Source organism: Pholis gunnellus (genome assembly GCF_910591455.1).
Source record: "Pholis gunnellus genome assembly, chromosome: 4".
Lineage (NCBI taxonomy): Eukaryota > Metazoa > Chordata > Actinopteri > Perciformes > Pholidae > Pholis > Pholis gunnellus.
In genome coordinates, this window is record NC_136530.1 from 19,747,986 (window position 1) to 19,775,282 (window position 27,297).

At 40.2% G+C, this 27,297-nt stretch overlaps 1 protein-coding gene across 1 annotated transcript in view; it reads left to right on the forward strand.

Annotated features, from left to right (window-relative positions):
• Positions 1-2,161: 2,161 nt before the first annotated feature.
• LOC306694900 (complement C3-like) overlaps positions 2,162-27,297 on the forward strand; it is a gene marked incomplete at both ends in the record, with an annotated part of 28,194 nt that continues 3,058 nt past the window's right edge. Inside the window, 36 exons of the mRNA XM_079157946.1 lie at positions 2,162-2,238; positions 2,449-2,644; positions 2,806-2,968; positions 3,192-3,283; positions 3,598-3,686; positions 5,941-6,023; positions 6,114-6,201; positions 6,393-6,495; positions 6,731-6,851; positions 7,102-7,217; positions 9,224-9,370; positions 9,662-9,761; positions 9,877-9,971; positions 10,091-10,282; positions 10,447-10,593; positions 10,881-11,010; positions 11,657-11,819; positions 11,928-12,016; positions 12,130-12,269; positions 12,513-12,725; positions 12,930-12,993; positions 13,082-13,171; positions 13,360-13,560; positions 21,428-21,503; positions 21,636-21,795; positions 21,901-21,996; positions 22,580-22,730; positions 23,305-23,390; positions 23,764-23,841; positions 23,924-24,079; positions 24,199-24,261; positions 24,416-24,497; positions 24,621-24,669; positions 26,706-26,796; positions 26,912-27,001; positions 27,088-27,190. Of these exons, the coding sequence (XP_079014072.1) occupies positions 2,162-2,238; positions 2,449-2,644; positions 2,806-2,968; positions 3,192-3,283; positions 3,598-3,686; positions 5,941-6,023; positions 6,114-6,201; positions 6,393-6,495; positions 6,731-6,851; positions 7,102-7,217; positions 9,224-9,370; positions 9,662-9,761; positions 9,877-9,971; positions 10,091-10,282; positions 10,447-10,593; positions 10,881-11,010; positions 11,657-11,819; positions 11,928-12,016; positions 12,130-12,269; positions 12,513-12,725; positions 12,930-12,993; positions 13,082-13,171; positions 13,360-13,560; positions 21,428-21,503; positions 21,636-21,795; positions 21,901-21,996; positions 22,580-22,730; positions 23,305-23,390; positions 23,764-23,841; positions 23,924-24,079; positions 24,199-24,261; positions 24,416-24,497; positions 24,621-24,669; positions 26,706-26,796; positions 26,912-27,001; positions 27,088-27,190 (4,180 nt within the window). The remainder of the gene's footprint in view (positions 2,239-2,448; positions 2,645-2,805; positions 2,969-3,191; positions 3,284-3,597; positions 3,687-5,940; positions 6,024-6,113; positions 6,202-6,392; positions 6,496-6,730; positions 6,852-7,101; positions 7,218-9,223; positions 9,371-9,661; positions 9,762-9,876; positions 9,972-10,090; positions 10,283-10,446; positions 10,594-10,880; positions 11,011-11,656; positions 11,820-11,927; positions 12,017-12,129; positions 12,270-12,512; positions 12,726-12,929; positions 12,994-13,081; positions 13,172-13,359; positions 13,561-21,427; positions 21,504-21,635; positions 21,796-21,900; positions 21,997-22,579; positions 22,731-23,304; positions 23,391-23,763; positions 23,842-23,923; positions 24,080-24,198; positions 24,262-24,415; positions 24,498-24,620; positions 24,670-26,705; positions 26,797-26,911; positions 27,002-27,087; positions 27,191-27,297) is intronic.

Below are 27,297 nucleotides of genomic sequence, written 5' to 3' on the forward strand. Positions count from 1 at the left end.
ACCAATGTTGAAAAGTGTGTCTATCCTTTTTACCTCTTTAATTGAAAACAGCAACCCATTGCAACATGCTACATAAACATTAGAGGTGAGACTGGAAACAATATAGGTCTGGGACACACTGTGGTTTTTACATACTCCCCCAAGGACAACGAGACCTGAAAGTTGGATGTTTCTCAGCAACGACTCTCCGACAAGCGCCACTCTTGTTCCTCTTCTTCCCCCTTACTCATTTATTTTCTCCGGCACTGGTTACAGCTGTCTAAGCATGAATCACTGCTGATAACTTAACTGATCAGTGACCCGTCTCTGTTCTGCTTATGTACGTTCTGAAGGCGTGAGGTCATGATGTTATCAGTACCTCTATGTGTGCGTTCGTGTCAGTTGTTGGTCAGATATTGCATTATGCTGTAGCACCACCTTGTGTCTTATGTAAGGGAGTGTACACTCAAACTAAATCCCTGAGAACTGACACAGTATTTCTAGGAACTGATTGGAAAACCTGGCTAATTTTCAACTTTGGTTTTATACAATTGTTTTGTGTAAACTCAGCTTAATTACGTTGAGCTTATCAGGTTCACTCCACAGTTTTAACATCCTCATGTTAGTAAGTAGCAAAGGCCAACATAGCCTGATTTTTACTTCCAATTATAGAAAAAGCTTGAAGAATGCTGCCTTGCAGCAGCATATTTGTATTGCTCCTCCCTGACTAGTAAATAATTCATTGGACTTTCATTGGAAAGAAGTTGGAATTTAAGCCCATAAAGAGATACTCAAGTGATGTCACTTGAGTTACTTTATCATACTTGACTTTAGTTCTTGTTCCTATAGAAGTACACAACTGCCTTTAATGGCTAGAACTCCTACAATTGGTGGTGTGCCTCTTCAACATCCTGATGTTAACTTCCTAGCGTGTTAGGTCTTCTGCTATATAACATTATTCTCTAAGACTGAAGGGAATTCAGTCATTACCTTTAGTGGGATTCTGAGCTGTTGGATGCTCAATGAAAAATGTGGAAATCCCAAAACTCAGTAGGATCCTCCAGGGGAAAATTGTCTGTGACATCAAACCATCCAAAAATTGTCGAGATAAGTGTTAAGCGGCAACAGTTTTCAATATATAGACCTGATAGCGGAGACTGGACCTTGTCCACAGATGAACCTCCGTACTGCATTCATACAGGAGTCTGTATCCAGTGTATGAGCCCAGTGCACAGCACGAGTGGTGAGACAGGTGAAAAACTTTGTCAGACAACAGTCTCTCCTCAACACTTCAAGAGCTGACAGAATATGTGGATTTACAATCTCATTTTGACCCATCGTTCTCAACAGAATACTAGTCCTTTTTACCCTCAAGTTCAATTTTCTCTCCTGGATCCAAAAAGGCAAAAGTGTAAACAATTTTGCAAGGGAAGGATTCAATATAATATAAATTGACAAATTATCAGTCCACAAATATTTTTTTATAATAATTGGGGCATCCGGTTACCTTGGGGACCATAAACTGCATTTTCCACTTCCGTTAATATTTCAGTATGCTCATCAAACAATGGGATCCATCTTTTAGTAAATCCAGTCATTCTGCTGATATTTAAAAAGTCTGTATACATTTGCAACATCCATTCACATGATTGAGCCTGAATACTCAAAAGATCAACTTCAATAACTTCAACTTAATTCAATAAATAAATATATTATGCAGTTATTTTGAACAGATTGTCACCGGACAAAAGTCCATGCAGTTGAAACTCCAAAAACACCTGCCAGAAACTTTTCCCAGAAATGACTCAACATGACTCTAACCTGAGTAGTAGTTGTGTGCATGCTTGTTTTTGTGTAATATGCTGATTTATCCAGAACAAGACTTAGAGGGAACAAAAAATGTCCCGAACAAGAAAAAATAAAACAAAGGTGTCACATTAGAAAACATCTGAAGCTGTTTTGCTGTAATGTTGCAGTGAACAGTTCATTCAACTCATTGATTTTCTACTGTTTATCTTTCTCTTCAGAGCAGAGACAAAGTGTATCCAAACTCAACAGTTTCTCAACTGCTGCTGGGAATTAATGATGACGATAATGTCTGTTTGTGTTCATACATGCGTGCAGAAACACAGGGTGCAGTACACTGACAGTCTCCATTGACTGCAGATCAGGATCAGTCAGGATGAGTAGGACTCTGCTGTGGCTGGTGGCCTCTGTGGCCTTGGCCTCGCTGACTTCTCTAGCTGATGGAGCTCCATTGTAAGTAGACCTGCCTTTCCTTTAAACACTGTCCCGGGGGTTGAATTAATTCACCTAAAACAGAGCTAAAATATGCAGTTTGTTCATCTGTTCATCTTCCTGGTATCCACATTATTATTGGTTGAACTGTAATGGGAGCAACAACGATACACAGTGACGACAGAATATAATTATTACTCCGTATCTTCCTCTCTCACCGCTGCTCTGCAGGCAGGTGATGTCTGCTTCCAACTTGTTGCGTGTAGGTACAGCAGAAAATATCTTTGTGGAGTGTCAAGACTGCACTGGAGCAGACATCAATGTTGAAATCAGCGTGATGAACCATCCAACCAAAAACCAAAGGCTGACAACTACATCTGTGACACTTAGTGCTGCAAATAACTTCCAGCAGCTTGGACAAATAACGGTAGTTTAAATACCGTCACTGTATATGTAATTATGTTATTATATTGGCTTCATTTTCTAACATGGCCACAAATAATCTATACATGAATCCAGAAATGCTTGATTTAGACCACCCTACCCTGCTACTGATGCACTGCTGGTCTCTCTTCATACTGGTTTCAGATCCCTGCTGGAGACTTCAGTAAGGATGCCAGCATGAAGCAGTTTGTGTTGCTGCAAGCTCGGTTTCCTGACCGACTGCTGGAGAAAGTGGTCTTAGTGTCCTTTCAGTCCGGGTACATCTTCATACAAACTGATAAGACCCTCTACACCCCCAACAGCAGAGGTGAGTTCAAATCTGCATCAGTGCTCAAAACACACCTCCTTCTGTGACAATATCTTTAAGTGTCATTTTTGAAGTGTCATTCAAATTGATTGATTTTTTTAAATTACAGTGAAGTGAAAGAACCCTTCTTTTCAAAACGTTTTTAAACTGTCACATCACCCAAAATAGATTCACTGTTCTTCACTCCTCAGCAGCAAAATGAACCTCTTTCTCTCTCTGTCAGTTCATTTCAGGATGTTTGCAGTGACGCCTCGTATGGAGGCAGTAGAGAGGGATGATGCAACCCGAACTGATGTTATTTCCATCGAGATTGTGGTATTGTTATTTATCTATGATAAGCACAGAATTGAAAGTGGTATCATATAATAAGCCCTAACTGGGAGTACAAATGAATGCATATCTTCCTCGAGTGGTGGATTTGCGCATTAAAGACAGCCTTTTCCTTCAGTTGGAGACAAACACATTTTAGAAATAGCTGAAAAAAAGTGTCAATATCATACCATCTATGGTCAATATAGACGTTGACGAGGATGGCGGATTGTAGACAAAGATATGGCATGGACTACTGGATTCATTTGTAACTTACCACGGCTCTATGTTAATGGTTATTGAAAGATGTTCATTTTTAGACCCCTGAAGGCACCATTTTACCACTTGATCCAGTCACTCTGAAATCAGGGATCCACTCTGGAGATTTCCGACTTGCTGAAAATGACAGGTTAGTTGTTTATATTATTTAAATCACATTTTCCATTTTGTATACATTTTGTTGTTAAGTGGTGTATTTACACTTTGGATACATATGGATTTATTCATCTCAAAACATAATTGTAATTGGCTCAAATGAAAAGTCTCAGTATTCAGTGTGTCTCAACACTTTATACACTGCATGACTTACATACTTCTATTTAGCTGCTGTCCAAACACTAAATTAGCAACATGGTAATTCATTTCAAAACATGTTAAAATATAGGCTACTTTGCATAATCCTAAATAATTTGACGTTTTATATGGGGTCAGATCAGTCTCAATAATTGCAAATGCACACAGAAAGACTCGCAAATGCAAACAGAAAGATTCACAAATGCGCACAGAACAATTCGCAAATATATTCGATTTACAAATGCACACAGAAGGATTTACAAATATATTCGATTTACAAATGCACGCAGAACAATTCACAAATACATTCCAATGCACAAATAAATAAATTACGATTTATATAAATGTAAAAAAGAAATCACAAATATATTTCTGCATTTGTAAGTATTTGTTTGTGGATTTGTATGTATTTGTTTGTGGATTTGTATGTATTTATTTGTGGATCGCACTGCATTTATTTGCAAATCGCTTCACATTCATTTACGGATTTTTGAGACTGTCCTGACGCCTCTGGATTCACAAATGCGTTTTTTCAACATAGACCTCTCTGTAGCCAATCAGATGTCAGCCTCATTTTCAACCAATCACATGAGCGCAGCTCCCCCCTCCCCTCCCCACGAGACTGGCAGCTGTGTTGAATCAGGAAATACATATTGTAGCCGTCTGTGTTCACCCAGAGCTCTACGATACCTCATATCAGTAGAGACCGGACCAAACTGTGTGTGTAAACCATATGGTACAAACAATGAGGCCACTAGGCTGCCAGCGTAATGCTGCGGTTCACACCAAACACGATTCGCGCCGCGTTAATCGCGCCGCCGGTCTCGCCGGGGGACTATTTGTGTTCATTCGCGTGAATCGGTGAATCGCGCTGGACGCGCCGGTGAGGGAGCGCGGCTTATCGCCCTGATAGCCGTTCAACTGTCCGCCGTCAACTGTGGAAAAAATAACCTCTATTTCTGCTTAGTATGTGTTGTGGAAGTCCCAGATATCACGGGGAACCAAACGCCGTCATGTCTGGTTCATAACATAGTCCGAAGGAGCACCGTGGATTTCATCGAACTGTATTCACTGTGTCTAGCAAGCCACACGTCGGCTGTTTACCACAGCTGTATGAACACAACATAAACTGATTTGGCTATGATTTAACGGCAATAAACCAACAAAAAGGAACTCCGAAATAACATTTCTACACATAGTTTTTACATTTACAATTAACGAATAGTCAAGCACAACTGTATAAGAAAAGAGACATGAACTGGAGAAAAGAGTTTGTGTGAATGTAACTCCATTTGCTAATGTTATAAGAGCCTGGCTGTGATATAATATATCTTCAACGTGGTTGGTAAGTCATTTCTGGAACCCCTGAGTCGTTACTGCAATTTATCTCTTTTTTCACAGCTCATCTTCACTCAAGCAAGATCTAGATACTCACCCAACCTGTATCTGTACTATATTATTGAAAAATAAGAATTTGATAAACCAACATTTTGGTATATAAAATGTATTGCATGACGTAATGAAATGAGAGATGCAGGAAAACAGCTAAGATAAACTAGACCTGCTAAAAGGTCAGCTAGCTTAGCTAGCAGAGTAGCAGCAGCTGCCATCTTTGCTTTTGAGTAGAAAATCTAGTGTTACTCTGTAAATCAGGGTGTAGTAAATTTGAATGTAATAAAGCAAGAGTTTGACATTTTGGGAAATAGCTCATGTGCTTTTAGGCAGAGGGTTACTTGATGGGAAGATTGTTACCACTGTTAGACACGAGAGTGGTGATGATCTTATTTAACTCTTCAACGAAATGTTAAACTATTCATTCAAAATATCTAAATATTAATTGTTAATGGACAGAAATACATTTAATCCCTATAAACTAAAACCAATCAGCCTAAAAAAGCATAAAATACAAGTACTGCACCCTTCCTCTCTCGTGCAAAGGCAACCTGAAAACTAAAAAAACTTTTCTTGCAGCTCTGTTGTGTAGGCCTACATCTCAATTTGTGTAAGATATAAATATGTTTGTATAACTTCACGCAGTGTAAAGAAAGTCTCTAAATGATTAATTGAATTGTGTGTGTGCACGTGTGTAGTCCCGGAATGTGGAAGGTGGTGACAAAGTTCCAGATCAACCCACAGCAGAGCTATTCTGCAGAGTTCGAGGTCAAAGAATACGGTGAGTCCTTCATTACCTGCACTTCTCTTTAAAACCTTTATAAACATTTTTGTTACCTGATTGGACAATAAAATGTTTTCCATTTTGCAGTGCTGCCCAGTTTTGAGGTTAAACTGACACCTATGAGTTCTTTCTTCTACGCGGACAGTGAAGAGCTCACCGTCAACATCAGAGCTGTGTATGTGAAGGCTTTTGTTTGGTGGCTTGAGATATCAGGTTTGATTGGTAGATTGATTACAGGAGGAAAACTAAAGAGTGTAGTCCAGAGGTTGTGTTTGGGGGTTTTGCTTTTTTTTTTGTTTGTTTGTTTTAGATTTTTCTGTTTTGCTTCATTGTGGGCTTTAACATGTCCCTGTCTTGTGGCTTCAGGTATCTGTTTGGTGAAGAGGTGGATGGGACCGCCTATGTGGTATTTGGGGTTATGCTAGACGGTCAAAAGAAAAGCTTCCAAAGTTCTCTTCAGAGAGTCCAGGTGAGCACATTCTTACACTTTAGCTGCATTTTATTTATGTTTTGCAAGAGTCTAAAACGTGAAAAATGTCTATAATTTCCTGTTATTCATACATCTGCAGTTTGATTTAGCTGAATTGTTACATTTCTATCGACATATATTATTTATTTAGGATGTTCAGACATAAACCAGGCTGTTCACTGACTTTACCACTGTACTGTATTTGAAGATGCATTTTTTAATGATGTCACATTAGGTTGAGAGAGGTAATGGAGTGGTCACACTGAGGAAAGAGCACATCACAAAGACTTTCCCAAACATCCTTGAGATGGTGGGGACTTCCATATTTGTGGCCGTCAGTGTGCTGACGGAGAGCGGTAAGAAAGAGAGACTGTGTGTGTGTGTGTGCCTTTTCAGTGTGTTTGATCAGAGTAACTACCAGCTAACTAGCATGATTATTAGAGTCTGAAAATCCCCAAACAATAACGAGAGGAGAATAGAAAATCAAGATACCATTTTTGTATCAGTTAATCAAGATGAAAATCCGGAGATGTAAAATAAATATAATGAAATACTCTTGTAATCAGTTTTTGTGTGAATGTGTTTGGTTTCTGTATCAACACACAGGTAGTGAAATGGTGGAGGCGGAGTTGAGAAGCATCCAGATTGTCCAATCACCTTACACCATCCACTTCAAGAAAACACCCAAATATTTCAAACCAGGAATGTCCTTCGATGTTGCGGTAAAGTACTTATTTACATGTACATGAATTGACAGCATATGTATGGTTTATGGCTTAGCACTTTGGGGCCACCCCACGTATTTTAATAAGTGGGGTGAATTTATTGAATGGTTTAGATGAAGAAATTCAGCAAAGTAGAGATACAAATGTTCAAAGGTACAGGAAGGTACCTTGTCTCTGTCTGGACTTTAACAGTCATTGCTGTTGTTGTTATTGTTATTTACATTAACATATAATATGACATATATGTATTTATTTATAATTAACTGTATATGTTTACTGTTATTTTATTGGTTATTCTTGTTTTATTTTTTTTTATTTGTTACATGTTTGGAAGAAAGCCATTTGATCAAATGGCTATATGAACCCTAGGCCTATTTTTAGCCCTGTGCTCGAAAATGTCCTACCCTTACGCAAAGGGGCTTATCTCGCTCACTACAAGGTCTATTTGAATAATTTAAATGGCAAAATAACACAAATGAATGTGAGCTTTGTTAATATGTGTACATATCATTGTATATGTTACTGGTAAATGCTGAAACGAATGTTACACACAGCTCAAATTGAAAATTTTCAGGTTCGCTTTTTTTTTTTGTGCCTAAAAAGCACTTTTATTGATTTTAAATGATGCACAGGCAGGCCTAAACTCTCCCAAATCATATCACAACATGTCAGCAGTCCTTCTAAAAAAAAAGATTGGCTTTGATAGAGTGAAGTATGCCTGAGAAATCAATGCCGGTGTACAGGTCAGCTGAGGTCAGCCAACGTCAATTCTGATTTTGGAAGCAGCCGATATCGCTGTTTTATTGTACTTTTAAATACTATCTAACTTTATATTTCACTTCTTTTATCACTAATAATGTTCAATCTATCTACTACAGAAGTTTGGCATCATTTTGAGAGCCTGGGCCATATGAAAACTTGTAAAATATGGCTCATTTTCGTCAGAATTTCAGTTTTACGTGATGTATTTGAACCTAACAGCCTGTGATCGGCCAATTTGCGCAATTCCCACAGATTTGAACCCGGCAGATTCAGGGCAGTGCAGTCATTTGTTCTTTGAGTTGTTTACAGAATTTTAAGCCAATAAAATAATCAAAAACTGTGATCCGCCCCCATGGGTCAAACCCATTGGCCAAAACTGAAATTATTACTCATTCGTCGTAGAAGCTCGTCAGAGACTCAGTTTTTTTGCACAGAACGAGCAGAGAGACATGGCGAAATGGCGGCACTGATTAATTTTATTTTTTTTTCCGATTTTCATCCAGGAAACATCTAAAAGGTACGGAGCGTTTCAATGTTTATGATGATGGGCTGAGTTGATATCTGTGGCAGATCAATAGTAACTTTCTAACGGTTTAAAGTAGAATAATTTGGAGGCGATAGTTCGATGCAGTTTGTTGTGCTCGTGCTCCTGGATATGAAGTGTGTGTGTGAAAGTGCCGTAGATCGCGGCTGGGATCGATAACGGAGAACATTGCTCGCCTTCTCCTGGCGAGAAATAGGTGAAATTGTGGTAGTACTTGTAGTACCTTGAAGTACTTTGTGTATATATATGTTTTTGAGTGATTAAAATAGGTTACATGGTCCATTTGATCAGAATATCTTCGTCATGTACGTTTTTGAAATATTTTAAAATATAATTTCATTCGTTCTCAAAAGTGATTTGTACTACATGTGTACACTCTTCGCCCCCCCCCCCCCCCCCTCTAAATCCACTCTCGGGTTCAAGAGGAAAGATATATCGTAAATGTGCACATGCTGCTTCATGCTCTCTTCATAACTGTTATTGATTAGATCAATGTTTTATCGTGGACTTTCATTATGATGTTAAGGCAGATTTTGACAAACAGAAAAAAGACTATAACCCATTGGGTCACCATGAACAAAGTCATCATACTTAGAACTACAAACTAATCTAATAACATGAGTTTGACCTTTAAAAAGATGTGTTTCAATGAGACAGTCGATTTCTGATGTTCAGCTGTTTGTGTTTCTGATGGCAGGTTGAAGTTGTGAATCCTGACGGCAGTCCGGCACAAGGCTTGAGAGTGGTGGTGGATCCAGGACAAGTACACGGCGTGACCGCAGCCAACGGCATCGCAAAGCTTACCATCAATACAGTGGCAAGGAACCCAAGCTTGACAATAACTGTAAGTCTCTGAAATCTTTTACTCTTTTTGAATTTCAACTTTCGTTGGCAAACATTTTTGACGTTCACTTGAAGAGGTGAAATCAAGCCGAGAAGCTCCCTGTTATTGTTCATCTGTTTGCACATTTACTGTACAGTATGTGAATGGCGAACTTCATCTTGTCAGTGTAATGTCTGTTTGTCGTTCTATTTAGCAGCCACGATAAGTTGAGATGGGAAAGATTTGGGACTCTTCAAGTATTCTTTATTTAACTGTGTGTGTATGCTTCCCTGTGTGTGTCTTTATTTGCAGGCAAGGACCAACGATTCTGCTATTAGCCCTGCAAGACAAGCATCAGCCTCCATGGTACCTTTACCGTATACAACACCGAGCAATAACTACATCCACATAGGTGAGGGACATCCTGAAATACCATCAGATGGTATAAAAAAAAGAGATAGCGGTGGAAAAGTGTGCACCATGCACTACTCTTTTGGGTGATTTATCACAACATGTCACATTTGCAGGTGTGGATACTTCGGAGCTGGAATTAGGAGACAACCTGAAAATCAACCTCATCTTCAACCGGCAGGAAAGCCATGACACTGACATCACATACCTGGTGAGAGATGTTTTACACCTGTGCATGTGTGCACATTACTCTTGTGGTTGCGTCCATCTTTGTGTGTAAAATATACACTCATGTCTGATAAGTGCTGATGTTCAAATCTGCTTCCCTAGATCTTGAGCAGAGGTCAGCTGGTGAACAATGGCCGTTACAGGACAAAAGGTGATGTTGTGATTCCCCTGATAATTCCTGTTACCAAAGAAATGCTGCCATCGTTCCGCATCATAGCCTACTACCATACCAACGGCAATGAAGTGGTATCAGACTCTGTTTGGGTGGATGTCAAGAACTCCTGCATGGGCTCGGTGAGACACGCAGCACTGATGTAGGAGAGTTTAAGTGGGCAAACAAAACACCACAAGCTGATGAAGTTATTTTTTAATTTCTCAGACATATGTTTTATGTATGAAACTGCTTAAGCAAATACAGATCTGCATTTCTCATTCACTCACCTCCCCTTCACATTCAGCTGAGGCTTGAATCGGCAACAGCCAAACCTTCCTATGAGCCCCGCAAGGCGTTTGTTCTGAAGGTCACAGGAGATCCAGATGCCACAGTGGGACTGGTGGCAGTTGACAAAGGCGTAAACGACAAGCACCGTCTCACCCAGAAAAAGGCAATTTCTTTATGTCATATTTATCTCTGAAAATATTTCAAGGAGTTTCATTTAAAAAAAGTTATATATAAAAGAAAATTACACACATGTTAAATTTCACGTTTGTTAGCTTTTGGGTTCAGATAATATCCGGTGTAAATTTGTCCTGCAGCAAAATACATTGCATGAGTTCACGTGTACATATCAGATCTGTCGTGTGAGTTTATAGATGTGTTTGTTTAACTTGCATCCTGTAACCATATGTCTTGTTTGTATTTGTGTGTGAGAATGACTTCCGACCTGCTCAGGTGTGGGACATTGTAGAGAAGTACGACACAGGCTGCACACCAGGTGGAGGAAAGGACGGTATGAGTGTGTTTTACGATGCTGGGCTGATGTTTCAGTCCAACACGGGTTCTGGGACCCCCTACAGAACAGGTGACACTACTTTACTCTCCCCTTCCCTGAACATACCCCTCTTTAGTTTTTAACATTGTATCAATGAAATATCTCTGATTAGGAGAAGTGGGCACATCGACCTTTATTCATCGCTAGTGTTTTTTAGGAGTAAGCATCTAGTGGACAGTAAAACCAGCATCTTAAACCAAATTGCATTCTATTTCTTATTCACCTTTTTCAGTATTTTGACATGTAAATAGATTTCAGAGACACTGTTTCGTTGCTGTCTAGTTTTTTTAATTCTTCAGTGCTGTGAGCGACACAAACAAAGAGCCAGAATCTCAAACTGATATCCAAAACTTTGGGCACAAAAAGCCACAACTATCTGTCAAATACTACCTGACATATGTAAGATAATGTTTTTGGTTGAACCGACGCTTTGAGGCATTTCTATTTGAACTACTGTGACAGCCACATTAGGTGATCATGGTCCCGCCCTTATTTTAGGGGTTCTACTATAATAAAGTGTTAAATACAATGTTTTAACAATTCAACAAATGGATGTGCAATTCGAGATAAAATTTTCTCACAGCCTCACTTTGATTTAAAGAGTTTCACATCAATTATACCAAACACAAATCAAGTTTAGTTTCCACATTTTAAAGTTAAAAAAGTGTTTTTCCAGAATTGAAATGTCCGGCCCCCAGCAGGAGGAAACGAGCCACTTTAGGTGAGGAGGATTACAGTTACATGGACAGCAATGAAATACTTTCTCGCACCAACTTCCCTGAGAGTTGGCTGTGGTCAGATATGAAACTGCCGGCTTGTCCTCCACAAACACCTAACTGGTGAGTCAACTGAAATATGCACAGACACGATATAACTTCACACTGACACCACTAGGAGTTAAAGCCACCCTTTACCTCTCAAAGTGTTAACCCTTTTCTATGTTTCAGTGACACCACATCATTGACAAAAAATGTTCATTTGCAAGACTCAATCACAACCTGGCAATTCACTGGCATTAGTCTGTCAAAAACTCACGGTGAGGATTCAGTGACTCAAACCTGTAAACCTCTCCCATCCTTTACACCACTCTCTCTCTCTCCCTCTTTTTTTTCTCATTCATCACTTGTATTTATCCCTCTCATCTTAAAGGAATATGTGTTGGCGACCCGTTAGAGGTAATTGTCCGGAAGGAATTCTTCGTTGATCTTAAGCTGCCGTACTCTGCTGTCCGTGGAGAGCAGGTGGAAGTTCAGGCAATCCTCCACAACTACAGCGAGGATCCTGTCACCGTAAGTCTGCCTTCCTCTGCTCTGGTGTTTCATGCCAGAGCCAATGAGACCAAGATATATTTCTCTCAGCGATTTCAAACAAAAGTGCAAAGACAACAGTAAATATTGGACTTACATACGAGTGGCACTCAAAAAAATAGAACAAATTAACTCCTTACTCTCGTCTTTGATGAATGGTGGTTGGTCCCCAGAACTGGTTACACATACTTCATTCTCGTTCTCCATCTTTGTCCTGTTTTTAAGGTGCGTGTGGATCTGATTGAGGAGGAGGATGTGTGCAGTGCAGCCTCTAAACGTGGGAAGTATCGTCAGGAGGTCAGAATTGGGCCCCGAACTACACGCTCTGTGCCATTCGTTATTATTCCCATGAAAATAGGACAATACAGCATTGCGGTCAAAGCAGCGGTTAAAGAGTCATTGCTCCATGATGGAATCAGGAAGATGCTGCGGGTGGTGGTAAGAGAAACATCGATCTTCCGTGTTAAAGTCAGCATAGGGAAACATCATTAGGGGCTTAACCTTCATGCATATGTGTACTGTATCAGCCTTTTCAAAATTGAGAAGATTTTACAAAGCAAGCCATATTGTATTTTGTTACACATCAGCAAACTACTAAAATATTGTTGTGAGTTGTAATATTTGTCCTAACTGTTTTTCCAGCCTGAGGGTGTACTGGTTAAATCTTATCAGATTTTAAATCTAGACCCCTCTACCAGAGGTGTAGGTGAGTTTACCCATAAATAGCTCCATTTATATAGTAATAGTGTTTTTATCACATTTTCCCCCAACTTGCCGATGGTTTATCCCTTCAGATGGTAAACAAGAAGAAACTCTCAACAGTGGAATTCCTAAGAAAGATTTGCTTCGAGACACACCTACTAGGACACGTATCTCCGTGACAGGTGAGATGACATATTTGGGCGCGTTATGTCACATAGTGCTTGTAAAATTAACTGTTGTAAATTGGCATTGTTCTTATTGAGAAATGACTACCTCACTGGTTGTGGGGGACCTTTGCATGTTTCTTTGGATGTTTCTTCGTGTTGATTTGTAACGTTTAGTTTTTTTCTGTTTGTGTGTGTGAATGCAGGGAGAGAACAAGTTTCTGAACTGGCGGAGAACTTCGTTAGCGAAATGGGTAGTCTGATCTACCAACCCTCAGGCTCTGGAGAGTCGAACATGATCCACATGACTCTACCTGTCATTGCAGCAACTTATTTGGACAAAACCAACCAGTGGGAAACTGTGGGCTTAGAGAAACGTATCGAAGCCCTCCAACACATCAAGACTGGTAGGTATTGGCACAGATACCATGAATCATATTGATGACCCTGTGTAGGATTTTTAACTTTCTGATGTTGCAGAAGTGGTATGAAAAATAAAAAAACTGTATGGCAGACAGCAATGCATGTTACCACTGCCCCAAGTATCATGGGATGTGGTGCAGGGGTAGAGCAAAGACTCAAGCGCAGATACTGGAGACGAGGTGGAAGGCAAGGTTAATTTACTGGCACAAAAGTGGACAAAAACAGGAACCAAAAACAACTCCAATAGGGAGCGCAAAAAATACAAACTGAAATGAAAGACAAAGTCCAAAAGGCAAAGTCCAAGTCCAAACCCTGGGACGTGGCGGGAACAAACCTGGAACACAGAGCACGCACTCACGCGCGCGCACGCGCACGCACGCACGCACACACACACACACACACACACACACACACACACACACACAACGTCTCACATAAACTTTATTGATGTAGAAGGTGCTTCAGGGAAGAACACATCTGTCAAAGAGGTGGATGCCAGTACTGCAGTGTGTGAAGGGAGGACAGAGTTTTTTTAACTGCATTCACTCATACACACACACACACACACAATCACACACACAATCACACACACATACACACACACTGACACTCACACACACGCACACACACACTCTCACACACACACACAATCACACACACACCCACTCTCACACACACACACACACACACACACTAACTTGAGGCAGAATTTCAAACAACATACTCGTCACGTGAAGCCTGACGAAGCGTTTCCTCTGATCGAATGACTTCACGTGAGGATTTTAGGTTGGCAGCACACAAAAAGCAGGTTTTTTTCAAAGAGTATCAACATATTGGAGTTCTTAAAATGTATCTCAAGAGCAGAAATAATGTACATTTATGTTACAATGCAGAAAAAAAGAAATCTATTACATTCTTCTTCGGACAAATTGTCCTTTTCAGCTTAAAGAAGGAATTTGCTTTTCACATTCGTTCATTTTATTGTGAAAAGTGTTACGCCCGGTCTAGGGGAACCTGGACGCAACACAGTATAAGGACTTCCTCTCTCTCTCCCACTCCCAAGAACGACCAGTTATCCCAATGTTCAGTCCATGATATTTATTAGTGACGCCATTGGTAGCGATATACGTCAGGGTGAGCCTGGCCCAAAATAATAAACAAAACAAGCTTCGTTAATCAACTATCTAACCTACCCAAACTGAACAAAAGAAAAGACAGGCAGCTTCCCTAACTCCCTACCCAAAACAGGAGAAAACAGAGTAAACAAAAGAGCGGCTCACCCCTACCACTACAGGGACTGTTTATAGAATGTACTAGGGCGGTCGCCCCGATCTGTATCCGATGCAGCACGGTCCGGTTGGGAGTCGGAGAGAAGAGAGAGAGACGGCCGGCCTCCACAGGTGCCTTCTTATGTCCCGCCTCATGAGTCCCCCGTCCAATCACCGGTCACCTACAGGTAGCACTGAAAACTGTCACACTACACAGCCCCAACCTCAGGCAGGGAGGCACACAGAAATATAAAATCCTATATTATGACTCGCAGTCATAACAAAAGTGATATAATAATTTGCCTTTTAAACAAAACTCAAGTTAAAATCTGGTTGGCCAGCTCTCTATTAATACAGGCGATGACAGAACTCTCTTTTTTCCTTTATTTCCTTTCATTTATTTCATTGTATTTATTTTTATTCTATTATATCCATAATTGTTGAGGTAACACTACAGGTACATTGGTTAATGTGTTTGGGTTGGAGAGGGGAGGCTGCTCGTGTTTATGTGACATGAAAACCTCCTGAATATAAGTTAAAACAAGTGTAATTGTACAAAAATCAAGGCATCCTGAGCCAAATAACAAAAAGTGGTAGCACTCAAAGTCTATTCTGAATCCAAAGTTACAGGTCAGATATGCTACTGGTTTACACAACAGGAGTTTGGTGCAAGTATCTTACCGCAGCATCCTACATCAGACCCACGGGAAGCTTGAAGTGAGCTCTGAGGCAGACTGGCACAAAGACTTCCTGCCCCCAGGTAGCACTGAAAACTGGCCGACCATCTTTACACTCTGCTGACGGCAGCCTGCGGCTTGCCCCACACAGCGAACTAAGCCACACAGTGACCTATCACTGGCAGGACTCAAGAGCGCGACTGAGTCTTCCCCCCAGTTCAAACACTCACCGTCAGCATGGCTCCGAGAAGCCAGCTACTACCTGGGGGCAGTTCTGAAAATATGCTGCGGCCTACCTCAGAGCTGTCCAGCTGTCCTCTATGGAGTTGTTTTTTTTCCATACTATACAACATTTCTACAACTGTGTGATTATAAATACCGTGGCTCATTGGGTAGAGAGGGTCGTCCGGTAACCGCAAGGCCGGCGTTTTCATCCTTGGCTGCTACATGTCCTGTGCCAAAGTATACCTGAGCAAGACACTAAACCCAGCCCACTGCTCCCAATATGCTAGGGATTGGTTAAATGCAGAGCTTGAATTTCATATGTATATAATGACGACTATAATACATTTAATTTCATTATATTTTTTAAATAAAGATGTCTACATTTCCCTTTCTGTCCTGTAAGCTAAGCTCTTTTTTATTCTACTAAGTAAATAATCAATGTGAACAATTTGATATTCAAGGAGGGATTTGGTAATCCTAAAATCAGTATGGTGGCACCAAACATCCTGAGCCAAATAACAAAAAGTGGTAGCACTCAAAGTCTATTCTGAATCCAAAGTTACAGGTCAGATATTCTACTGGTTTACACGACAGGAGTTTGGTGCAAGTATCTTACCACAGCATCCTACATCAGACCCACGGGAAGCTTGAAGTGAGCTCTGAGGCAGACTGGCACAAAGACTTCCTGCCCCCAGGTAGCACTGAAAACTGGCCGACCATCTTTACACTCTGCTGACGGCAGCCTGCGGCTTGCCCCACACAGCGAGCTAACACTGGCAGGACTCAAGAGCGCGACTGAGTCTTCCCCCCAGTTCAAACACTCACCGTCAGCATGGCTCCGAGAAGCCAGCTACTACCTGAGGACAGTTCTGAAAATATGCTGCGGCCTACCTCAGAGCTGTCCAGCTGTCCTGTGTGGAGTTGTTTTTTTTCCATACTATACAACATTTCTACAACTGCAGTTGGCAGAGCGCTACTGAGTCTTCCCCACAGTTCGAACGCTCACCGTCACCTTTGGTTCCGAGAAGCCATGGGCTACTAACCAGAATGTAGTTGTTAACATATACTGCAGGACACTCTCCAAACAGCTCAACACAGTGAGCATGAATCTGCTTACATGAAAGGGCAACACCCGACTGTAATAGGTTGAAAAGCCTCAGCCAGCGAGCCGGATGATAGACCTTCACGTCAACAGGGAGCCCCCCAGGAAGCCTGACCACAGTCAAATAAAATAAAACTGTACTATAAATTATGAGCAGTTGTTTTCCCACGGCCTACCTCAGAGCCTCAGAGCTGTCCGGCTGTCCTCTGTAAAGTTTTGGAAGATACTGAGTTTAATTTGCATAATAACCTGGCTTCATACATAAGATGACACGTCAACATTCTAATTTATTCGAGTCAGAGAACAGTGCGTGTTCCATCCAGCATTCTATTCTCAAGGGCAGATAATGTCTTCTTTTAGGGATTCACTATTTGCTAATCCAGCGTTCACTATGTTTTCCATGGCACAGTTTTCACAAAACTCCACACATTATGACCCGTTAGCAGTAATGAAATAACACAGTATATTACAAATAAAATTTGTCTATTGCTTTGCAGAGTCACAAGTCAGAACAAAAGTTTAAGCTGTTGCAAGTAACTCAACAAATTCTCCTTTTAAGTTAAGCTGTCTATGTTTGCAAATTCATATTCAAATGCTAATATATTGCATCCCGTGTACTTGATGGTAACTATAGCAACATCCAATCTCACCTGCTCCTGAGTTTGGGAATTAGTCAGTTGATGGATTTAAGACCTTAAAACTGTTTTGAACTGAAGTATTTGGTGGTTAATAGTTATTAAGACAAATAATAATAATAAGTCTTTCTATTAATTATTTTTTGTTTGCGTGGCATGTTTCACCGCTCTGATTGGAAGAAAAGATTACCCAATTTACATTTTACTACTATGACTTTTTTTGACATAATATAGGCCTACTATGACTTTATTCAATATGCTATACTGTGACTTATTTATTACTTTATTCGACATGCTAAAGTTAAACTATGACTTTTTTAGCTTGTGAAGTAATTCATATTTTGCTAGCTACAATGTTAGCGAGCAAGCAAGCTAAGGTTAGCCAGCTAGCTGTAATTTAGCTATGCTGCATGGATTTGGCAAAAACTTTTTGGACATACTTTATATGACTTTTTTCAATATACAATACTTAAACTTTTTAGACATACTGTAATGTGGCTTTTCTTTGACTTGGTCCATAATATGTTGCGACAAAGGATGTTCTGCTTAATGTTTAAAATGTAAAAGGTATTGTGGACTCTCATCTTAGTACAAATATTCATTTTTAATTGAAAGCTTTCTAAAATTCCTCTTTTTGGGGTCCCAGTAAAGGAGGACGATGCTGTAGGATCTCTGAAGTACTTAAACTGCAGGCTTGCTATCTTAGTGAGCGTGCAGTATGAGAAAAACGGAACTGTGATCTCTTCGTATCACCGCTGTGCTTTCTGAAAGTTGGCATGCTTCGAATGGGATTAACATTTATATGGCCTGTGAGAATGCTTCCTGTTAAAGGGTGAAATTAGCCTTGTGTGTTTCTATTTTTTGGAACCTTTATCAAATGCAGTCAGTTGTAACTTTTATTTTCTCACTTTGTTACCATAGATTGTTAAGACTATACTTTCAGGGATCATTTCTATAGTGTTTGACTTGAGAAATGTGTTTCTAAAGTGTTTTGTCTCGCTAACCACGATGATGAGATGCGATATTTCCCACTGAGCGTGAAGCGGGCACAGAGAAGTGATTCAGTTCACACACTTTCTGCCATTGATGACCGTTCTTTACTTCCTTGTGGAGTTAAGAGGTGGGGAATATGGACAGAGTGGTTTTCAGAATAAGTAAATGTCAAAAGAACACGGTTGTTTCGCCAATACATGTTAACATACAGCAGAGCTCTAAACAAAAGTGGAGACAACACGCTTCGATGGGGCTAACATGTATATTGCCTGTGAGACTGCTTCCTGTTAAAGGGTGAAATTAGCCGTGTGTGTTTCTATTTTTTGGAACCTTTATCAAATGCAGTCAGTTGTAACTTTTATTTTCTCACTTTGGTACCATAGACCTTTATGTCTTTTTTTATTGTATCTGATATTTTTGGGGCGATTTCTTTATGGTATACTAAACTATGACATATTATTGTGACAGTGGCAGTGTGACTATATCCGTCAAACTATACTGTGACGTTTTACGACCTTTTCGACACACTATACTTTGATAATTTTTCAGCATACTATACAATGACTTTGTGACTTTCTTCGACATACTTTACCTTTAATGTTTTTGACATACAATATTGATTTTTTTTGTGGACCTCTTGTCATTCCATACAATACAAGTGTTGACCTTTTTCATCCTGTACTATGAATCAACAACAATAATTCCAATAAATAAAGCTTGAGGACAGAGATGCATTGTAAAATTGTTTGAAATCCAGTGCTTGTAAAAACTGTCCAAGGGCAAAGTCTCATAATAAAAAATATTTTAAAAATTAAAAGTGAAAAGAAAGGATCCAAATGTGACCATTTTATTCTTAATTTCATCCTGGTTTTTTTTCGTTTTTTTTTTTTTTTAGATTTTGAAGTTCTCATTACTTCCTTGCCTTCTGGGTAACACTTCATTTTAATAGTGTTGAGATTGAAAATGGTTACGCCATCCACTACAGCTGTGTCTTTATGTATATTTTTCAAAAACACAACATGTTTAAAGAATAATATAGAATTATTTAGTTTAGATAATTTGTTTCACAAGTACTATTAATTTAGCTTATTTCTTTTCATACATGGAGTTTTAATGTCACTCCATGCTATCCAAGAGGGAACTTGTGTCATTATTTACCAACCAACGGTGGACCTCTGTCATTCCTTACAGTACAAGTGTGGACCTTTTTACTGTAAAGTGAATCCAAGTGTAGACTGAGCACACTAGTATATTGAAAAGTTGATTTACATCCAGTGCTTGTGCAAACCGGTCAGGCAAGTATTTTGGAAAGGCTGATGACAAATCAGTTTTTAGTGAACTAAAACTGAAAAGAAAGAATCTTATTAAGTATTTAGGTACTTAAGTATTATATTCTTAATTTAACCCTGGTTGTTTTTGTATTTTCTTCCATTCTTTTAGATTCTAAAATACACGTTGCTCTCCTGCCTTCTTGGTAGCCATTTAAATTAATACAGTGCCAAAAATAAAACTTAAGGTATCCACTAAAGTTGATTATTTTGTTACCATTTTTCTAAAACAAACATGTTTCAAGAGACTGATGTCTTCACTAAGTGGCCTGTTAGCCCCTCCACAGTCTGAAAGACAGGCTTGGGGCTGCAAGCCATTCACACAATGGAGGAGTGTTTAAACGACGTGTGTGAATGGGGTCGTTAAAATCCCTGCCCCAGCCTGTAGGATAAGTGCTGCGCATGGACTTAAACACTCACACACATGCAAGTCCCCACTTGGCTAAAATTAAAAAAAATCTACCAGAGGGCTTTGGACATGATTTCAGCTTGATATAAGGCATGACCATCAGGGGACCTAAAAAATGTCCCCTGTTTGTTCCTCGGTGCACAGTTAGTGGCTGTGTAACGACGCCTAAGCCCACTGTTGGATAGGTGCGCCGGTGCACACACACACACACACACACACACACACACACACACACACACACACACACACACACACACACACACACACACACACACACAGGGAAGCAACTAAACGATCCCACAAAACAACAGGGAAGCAGGGGAGTTTATATAAGAGGGGTTGACAGAGGGAAAACCCAGGTGCAGGTGGTTGGGCACAGGCGTAGAGAATGAGGACAATCAGGAAACACACTCAGACACAGGAGGGAGCCGGGAGGAGACCAGGGGCGGAGCTACACAGAGACAGAGACACAGAGACACAAAGGGGGCAAAGCCTAAACCGTGACACCAAGCAGAGACACTAAGTATTAGAATCAGAATCAGCTTTATTGGCCGAACGCATACATTTGACTCCGGTTTCCACTTTGCTCTCAATGTACATACACAAGTTTACAATAAACAAGAAAAATATATATATAAAAAATAAAACAAGGGCAGCAAAATACATTATAACAGGTATAAACATTTAACAACTATGTATAATATAAGTATAAATATATATCCAAAAAAGTATATAAATATATAAACCTATAAACAACAATGGCAATGGAATTGAGGTGATAGTGATGGTAATAGTGCAAACAGAGGTAGGAGTGCAGTATGTCTGATTAATTGTTCATCAGAGTGACGGCCATCGGAAAGAAGCTGTTCCTGTATCTGGTGGTTTTGGCGTACAGTGCTCTATAGAGCCTACCAGAAGGGAGGAGTTGGAACAGCTTGTTTCCAGGGTGTGAAGGGTCTGCAGTGATCTTTCCAGCCCGCTTCCTGACTCTGGAGGTGTACAAGTCCAGGATGGAGGGCAGGCTGGAACCAAGGATTTTTTCTGCAGACCTGACAGTCCATTGTAGTAGTGGTCTGAATGCAATACATAGACTGTATAAGTCGAACTACAAACAAAAACGTATGCCAGCAGAGTCATTTAAAAGATGCAATTACAACAGGAGAAATATGTAACAGGGCTCCTCAGACTGGTTGTGTGTTCTTGTTTGTGTCCAGGCTACCAGAACGAGCTTGCTTACCGTAAAAATGATGGGTCTTTTGCTGTGTCGGCCAGCCACCAAAGTAGCACCTGGTGAGGCTTTCAAATATCCAAGAACTCATACAAATGTTTCCACTTCCTCCTTTAACCTAAATTCTGACTATGTGGCGATGGTGTATTTCATGTGCAAATAAAGGAAACTAAACGTCTCCTCTCCTCTCTCAGGTTGACAGCCTATGTTGCCAAGGTGTTTGCCATGGCCAAAAGTCTGGTGACAGTGCAAAGCAAAGACATCTGTGACGCTATTACGTATCTGATTGTCAACGCGCAGCAACCTGCCGGCTTGTTTAGAGAAGTTGGAAGAGTTATCCAAGGAGAGATGATTGTGCGTGAACTGATTTAATTATCGTCAATAACAAGATGGCAACAGTTCCACGTCGCTGGCTAAAACCTGATATGAATCAACATGTTTGTGTCCGTACATGTGTAGGGTGATGTTCGCGGCGCAGATTCAGATGCCTCCATGACGGCCTTCTGCCTCATTGCCATGCAGGAGTCACGCGCACTCTGTGCTGCCACTGTTAATGTGAGTACCTCATCTCCATACGATGTTTTTTCTTTTCCCTCCACTGCTTTTATTCCTTCATTTTCAGATTCTACACTAGTGATACAGTAGTAGTAGTAGTAGTGTTACATGGACATGCTGACAATTGCATTTTACATTAGAGCAGATAGACACAATGTTTAATCCATTCCTTATATCTTTTCTCTTGTGTTTTTAGTTTTAGAATGGTTAAAAAAACAGTTTGAATACTGCTTCAGCAGGTGGAACGACCTGTCGAGTCTAGTTTCAGTTGCTAAACCAAAATAGCAATTGCTGGGAGGGGTTTATCGAAATGGTCAATTGTGCTAAAATGACTCTTTCGAAGCATGTGACGCATTCAAAATGGTAACATTCCATGGAGCAATAAATCCACACTCCAATAGTAACTGTAACTGTGGGCGGCTCAGACACAGGAGAGGGAGGTGGGACATTTCGGACTCAGCTAATGTCCCAGGATCAAATGTTACAACATTCCTGAACAGAATGGGATATTTATCATGGATGGATTACGGTATCAGACTGTTTTCTCCTCACTCTCCTTTCTCCTTCCTTTTTTTCCGTCCAGACTCTGCCAGGCAGTATAGGCAAAGCAGTGGCCTATCTGGAAAGGCGTCTGCCCAGCCTCACCAACCCATATGCTGTTGCCATGACGTCATATGCCCTGGCAAATGAAGACAAACTGAGCCACCAGATCCTCTACAAGTTTGTTTCCCCAGGTGTCGTCACACAGCATGATTCTTAAACTGATTCTATGTTGTAGTGTTTGGATATTACACATCTACTAGTCATTTCTATAATACTTTTATTAGAGCCCGACCAACACAAGGTATGTTGGGCAATACTATAACTTTTGCTCAGTGCAAAACATTTTTTAAGTGATTTAGAAACAGTTTCTCATTTACATGGATTGTCCACCAGATTAGACAACTTTATTTTTCAGCTATATAGTTTCCTGCTCAGTACATATTTAACTAAATATGTACATATGTAACTAAAAATGTAAAGGATTTTTATCAGAAATGCTGAAAGTGTTAAAAACAAATATCAGATTTTTTAATCTCTGCAATATCAATAATCGGTATTATTCTTAATAATCTGTTCTCAATCTGGCTCTTATGTAGAAAGATTAGTTACATTTTTTTAAATTGAGGACATTTTACTTTCTTCTTTTTAATTGTATTTCTATAACATTAAATATTCTAAAATGACGGATTGGGGAATTATCAGTGAATTAAGCTTGTTCAAGGTACAGCATTGTAATAAAAAGCTATTTGTGTGCGTCTTCCTCAGACTTCTCTCACTGGCAGTCATATAAGGGACGTGTTTACACTCTGGAGGCCACAGCTTATGCTCTTCTTGCTCTGGTCAAGGCCAAGGTGAGCATGTCCCACTTGTGTGGGTTTCACCAGGAGGTCCTGCTCCAAAAAACATACAACTCAGTCATCATCCATGTTGCCTCACTAAAAGGGTGGAGGGTTTGGAAACAAAAGTCAATGAAATGTGTGTCTCATTAATGCCAATGCCTTAAAATGTTGGTTTCAACTTTCAAGTAGCTGCTGTTTGGTTGTGCTATGATAGCAAAAACTGATTTAGAAGCTCTATGGTAGACTTGGAAACTTTGGAAACTGGCAGGTTACAATCTAAAATACAACTGGACAGCTCTCTATTTAAATTCATTCTTTGTTTAGTCTATATGCAACCACAGACCACAGAAAATGTCAACTATTTACATTCCTTCTGTTAATAAAGGCCTTTGAACAAGCCAGACCTCTTGTGAGATGGTTCAACAAGCAGCAGAAGGTGGGCGGAGGCTATGGATCAACCCAGGTAACACTGACCTCTCTCTGCATCTTGATACCTCCATCCTACGTTTACTTTAGTCTTGTTTTCTCACTCTTTTTCTCTCTAGGCTACCATAATAGTGTACCAGGCAATAGCAGAGTACTGGGCCAGTACTAAAAAACTAGAGTATGATCTGAATGTGGACATCATGTTCTCGGACAGGCCAAGGCCTGACAAGTTTAACTTCAACAGGGAAAACTACTACGTCACAAGAACATCTAGCGTGAGAAGACACACAAACAAACTCTCTGTGGCTCATTAATGTCACCACTCCTGTTGTTTCCTGTAGGTTTATTCTGCTGATCTTTGACCGTGTTTGTGTGCATATTTAAATTTGCACAGACCAATGATATACACCAGAATGTGACAGTGACTGCCACCGGCTCAGGAGAAGCAACGTTGACAGTGAGCACAATACTTTTTCAGATTCTGAGTTTTATCATATGTTCATTGTTGATTTGTCCTTTTTGAATCTCAGACGAGACCAAACGCATGTTTAACCTTGTGTGGACTTTATTTTTAAGACACATTTTGCGATGCACTTTTATCAATGTGACAGATGGTGTCGCTGTATTACGCTCTGCCTAAAGAAAAGGAGAGTGACTGTCAGAAGTTTGACATGTCTGTGCAGCTCCTCCCAGGTAATGTGGTACGCTCCCTCTCCTTCTGTTTATTTGTTGTCATTTTATCAGTTTGTTTCTGCCACATTCCTTACCTTATGAGAAACGAATAAACTAAATACTCAATTACTTTTGCTCCTGCAGAGAGAATGGATGAGGATGAGAAGATATACAGGCTGAGAATAGAGGTTTTGTGAGTACAATAAAGATGTCATACTGACCACTGTTACAGTAACATGGCTCTATAGAACATTTTCGAACATATTTAAGATCATTGGAGGCAAACTGGACAATCTTGAAAAGGTGGTGAAGAGGAGGACATTGAAAAAACTATTATCCATATTGGATAACCCACACCACCCTTTCCATCACCTTCATCCAGCTTCATTGTCACAAGGACAGATACAGGACAACATTCCTGCCCACTACAATACGACTTTATAATAAATCACCTCTGGCCAAATCGTCCACAAGACTATAACACTGCTACACTGTTGTTTGGTTAAATCGTTGCACTACTGTTTAGTTCAGGCATGGGCAAACTTCGGCCCGTTGGGCTTTTTAATCCGGCCCGTCAAATATTGGTACAAAATTGTCCACATTTTAAAGACCTCATTCATTTTGCCTTTTTCCCGCAATACCCAGCGTTTCAGTTGATCCCACTAGATGGCACACTCAAGACACAATTGACCTTTGCTGGGGTGTGGTCTATTCTCTCTAGATCACGCCCACACCCGCGTTCGCTACTTGATTGGTTCTTAGCAGTCAGGACGTGTCTCGTCACACCCCTATCACGTGACCCTTACCCGGAAGCTCACAAACAACAACAGCCTTGATTACCGATCGACTACCAGGTTAATTCAACATGGACAACTGATTACAGGTGTTACTGACCGTGTTGTCTTTACTAGCAGCTGTTGTTCAGTTAAAGTCTGCATTATTACGGAGGAAGCAGCTGTTATTGGAGCAATCAGCGAGCGGCGTGTCCAGCGGCGTTATCAGCCCTATGGAGCGAACGTCTGAAGTCACTGTTAGGGGCTTTAAGGAGGGTGATGGACACAAAACGGAGGACTTTCCTGTCCTTATTAATGCTTATTTTGTTCTGCACAACTATTGTGAAGTCCGCAGATAAACTGTAAAGGAACAAAACATTAAATGCTCTCCAGAAGGACAGACTTCAGCCACCAGCAGAGCTACGAGTGAGAACAGACAACGATACTGAGGAAACGAGATGTGTGTTGACCACATTTGTGGATCATAATCTAGTAAACGTGTAAGTGTTGATTTTAAAGTAAATTTGATATGTGAGAGAGCAAGACCTGCAGCGCTGTAACTAAAAATAAAACTTCTAAAACGTTCCACGAAATGTGTCTGTTTGAGTTCATAGAGGATGATTTTAGAGAAGATCTTAAGTATCAAACACGATCTTTAATTATTAAAGACTACTTTATTACTACTTTATTGTCGTATTTTGTTTAGCTAAGCCAACCAATCTACTTCCTGTTTACACGACACCCAGTGTACGCGAAAAACGATGCTGAAACGCCGTGTGGACGGAGAACGTTTTTGTTTTAAAACGAAGTTCAACTCCCTTAAACTGGATGAGTTTTATGCTTCGCTAAGCGAAGTTAAGTTTCCAAACATTTGGATGGCACAGAGGATGCTGGTGTTGTTTGGTTCTACCTACATGTCTGAGCAGACGTTCAGCGTGATGAACATCAACAAATCACGTCACAGATCCCAGTTAACTGATGAACACCTCAGGTCTGTCCTGAGAATAATAGCCACAACCAAACTGACACCAAACTTTGATGCACTGGCAAAAGAGGGTGAGCAACAACACTGTTCCCATTGAATTAAATGTAAGTATTCTTTACTTTTTAGGGAATGGCTTTTACTTGTAATTTATATTAGTTCACACAAACACTCTCCATCCATCTGCTACTGGCCCGGCCCGTCTGTCAAATTTTAAAACTCAATGTGAGCCAAAAAGTTTGCCCACCCCTGGTTTAGTTAGTTCATTTAATATTATTCTATTTCATTGTATATGTGCATTTTTATATTTAATATTTTTACTCTTTTTATTGATCTGTACCATAATTAGTGCTGTAGCGAAAAAGTTTCCCCTGCGGGATTAATAAAGTAACTATCTCTATCTATATCGCTATCATTCTTTCTCTCCATCTTCTTTATGTCGTTATTTAATTATTCTGTCTATTCTTTGTGTAGGTATAAGGACAAGGACAGCGATGCATCCATGTCAATCTTGGATATTGGCTTGCTAACTGGCTTCACTGTTAACACAAAAGACCTGGACCTAGTAAGAACTGACAGATATATGTATACACACAGACAGTTCAGTCAAGTTGTGTTTATTAGGAGAAACAAGTTGTTTTGTATGGTGATTGTCTGACAATGTGTGTGTGTGCGTGTAGTTGTCCAGAGGACGTGCTCGCACCATTGCGAAATATGAGATGAACACAGTCCTGTCAGAAAGAGGCTCACTCATCATCTACCTGGACAAGGTAAGACATCACCTGTTTCATGCCTTTATAATTTTTCTCTCTGCCGTGTTCTTTGTGTGTTATCTCCATCTTACCTTTGTCCACAGGTTTCTCACACACGACCCGAGGAGATCACTTTTAGGGTCCATCAGACGCTGAAAGTGGGCGTCCTTCAACCAGCTCCTGTGTCTGTTTATGAGTACTATGACCGTGAGTCTCAAAGTCACTTAGAAACACATGATGCTTCCGTGTACTTTGCTGCCAATAGATGTCAGAGTAGACAACACTGTGGATGAGCAGTCGATATTACATTTACA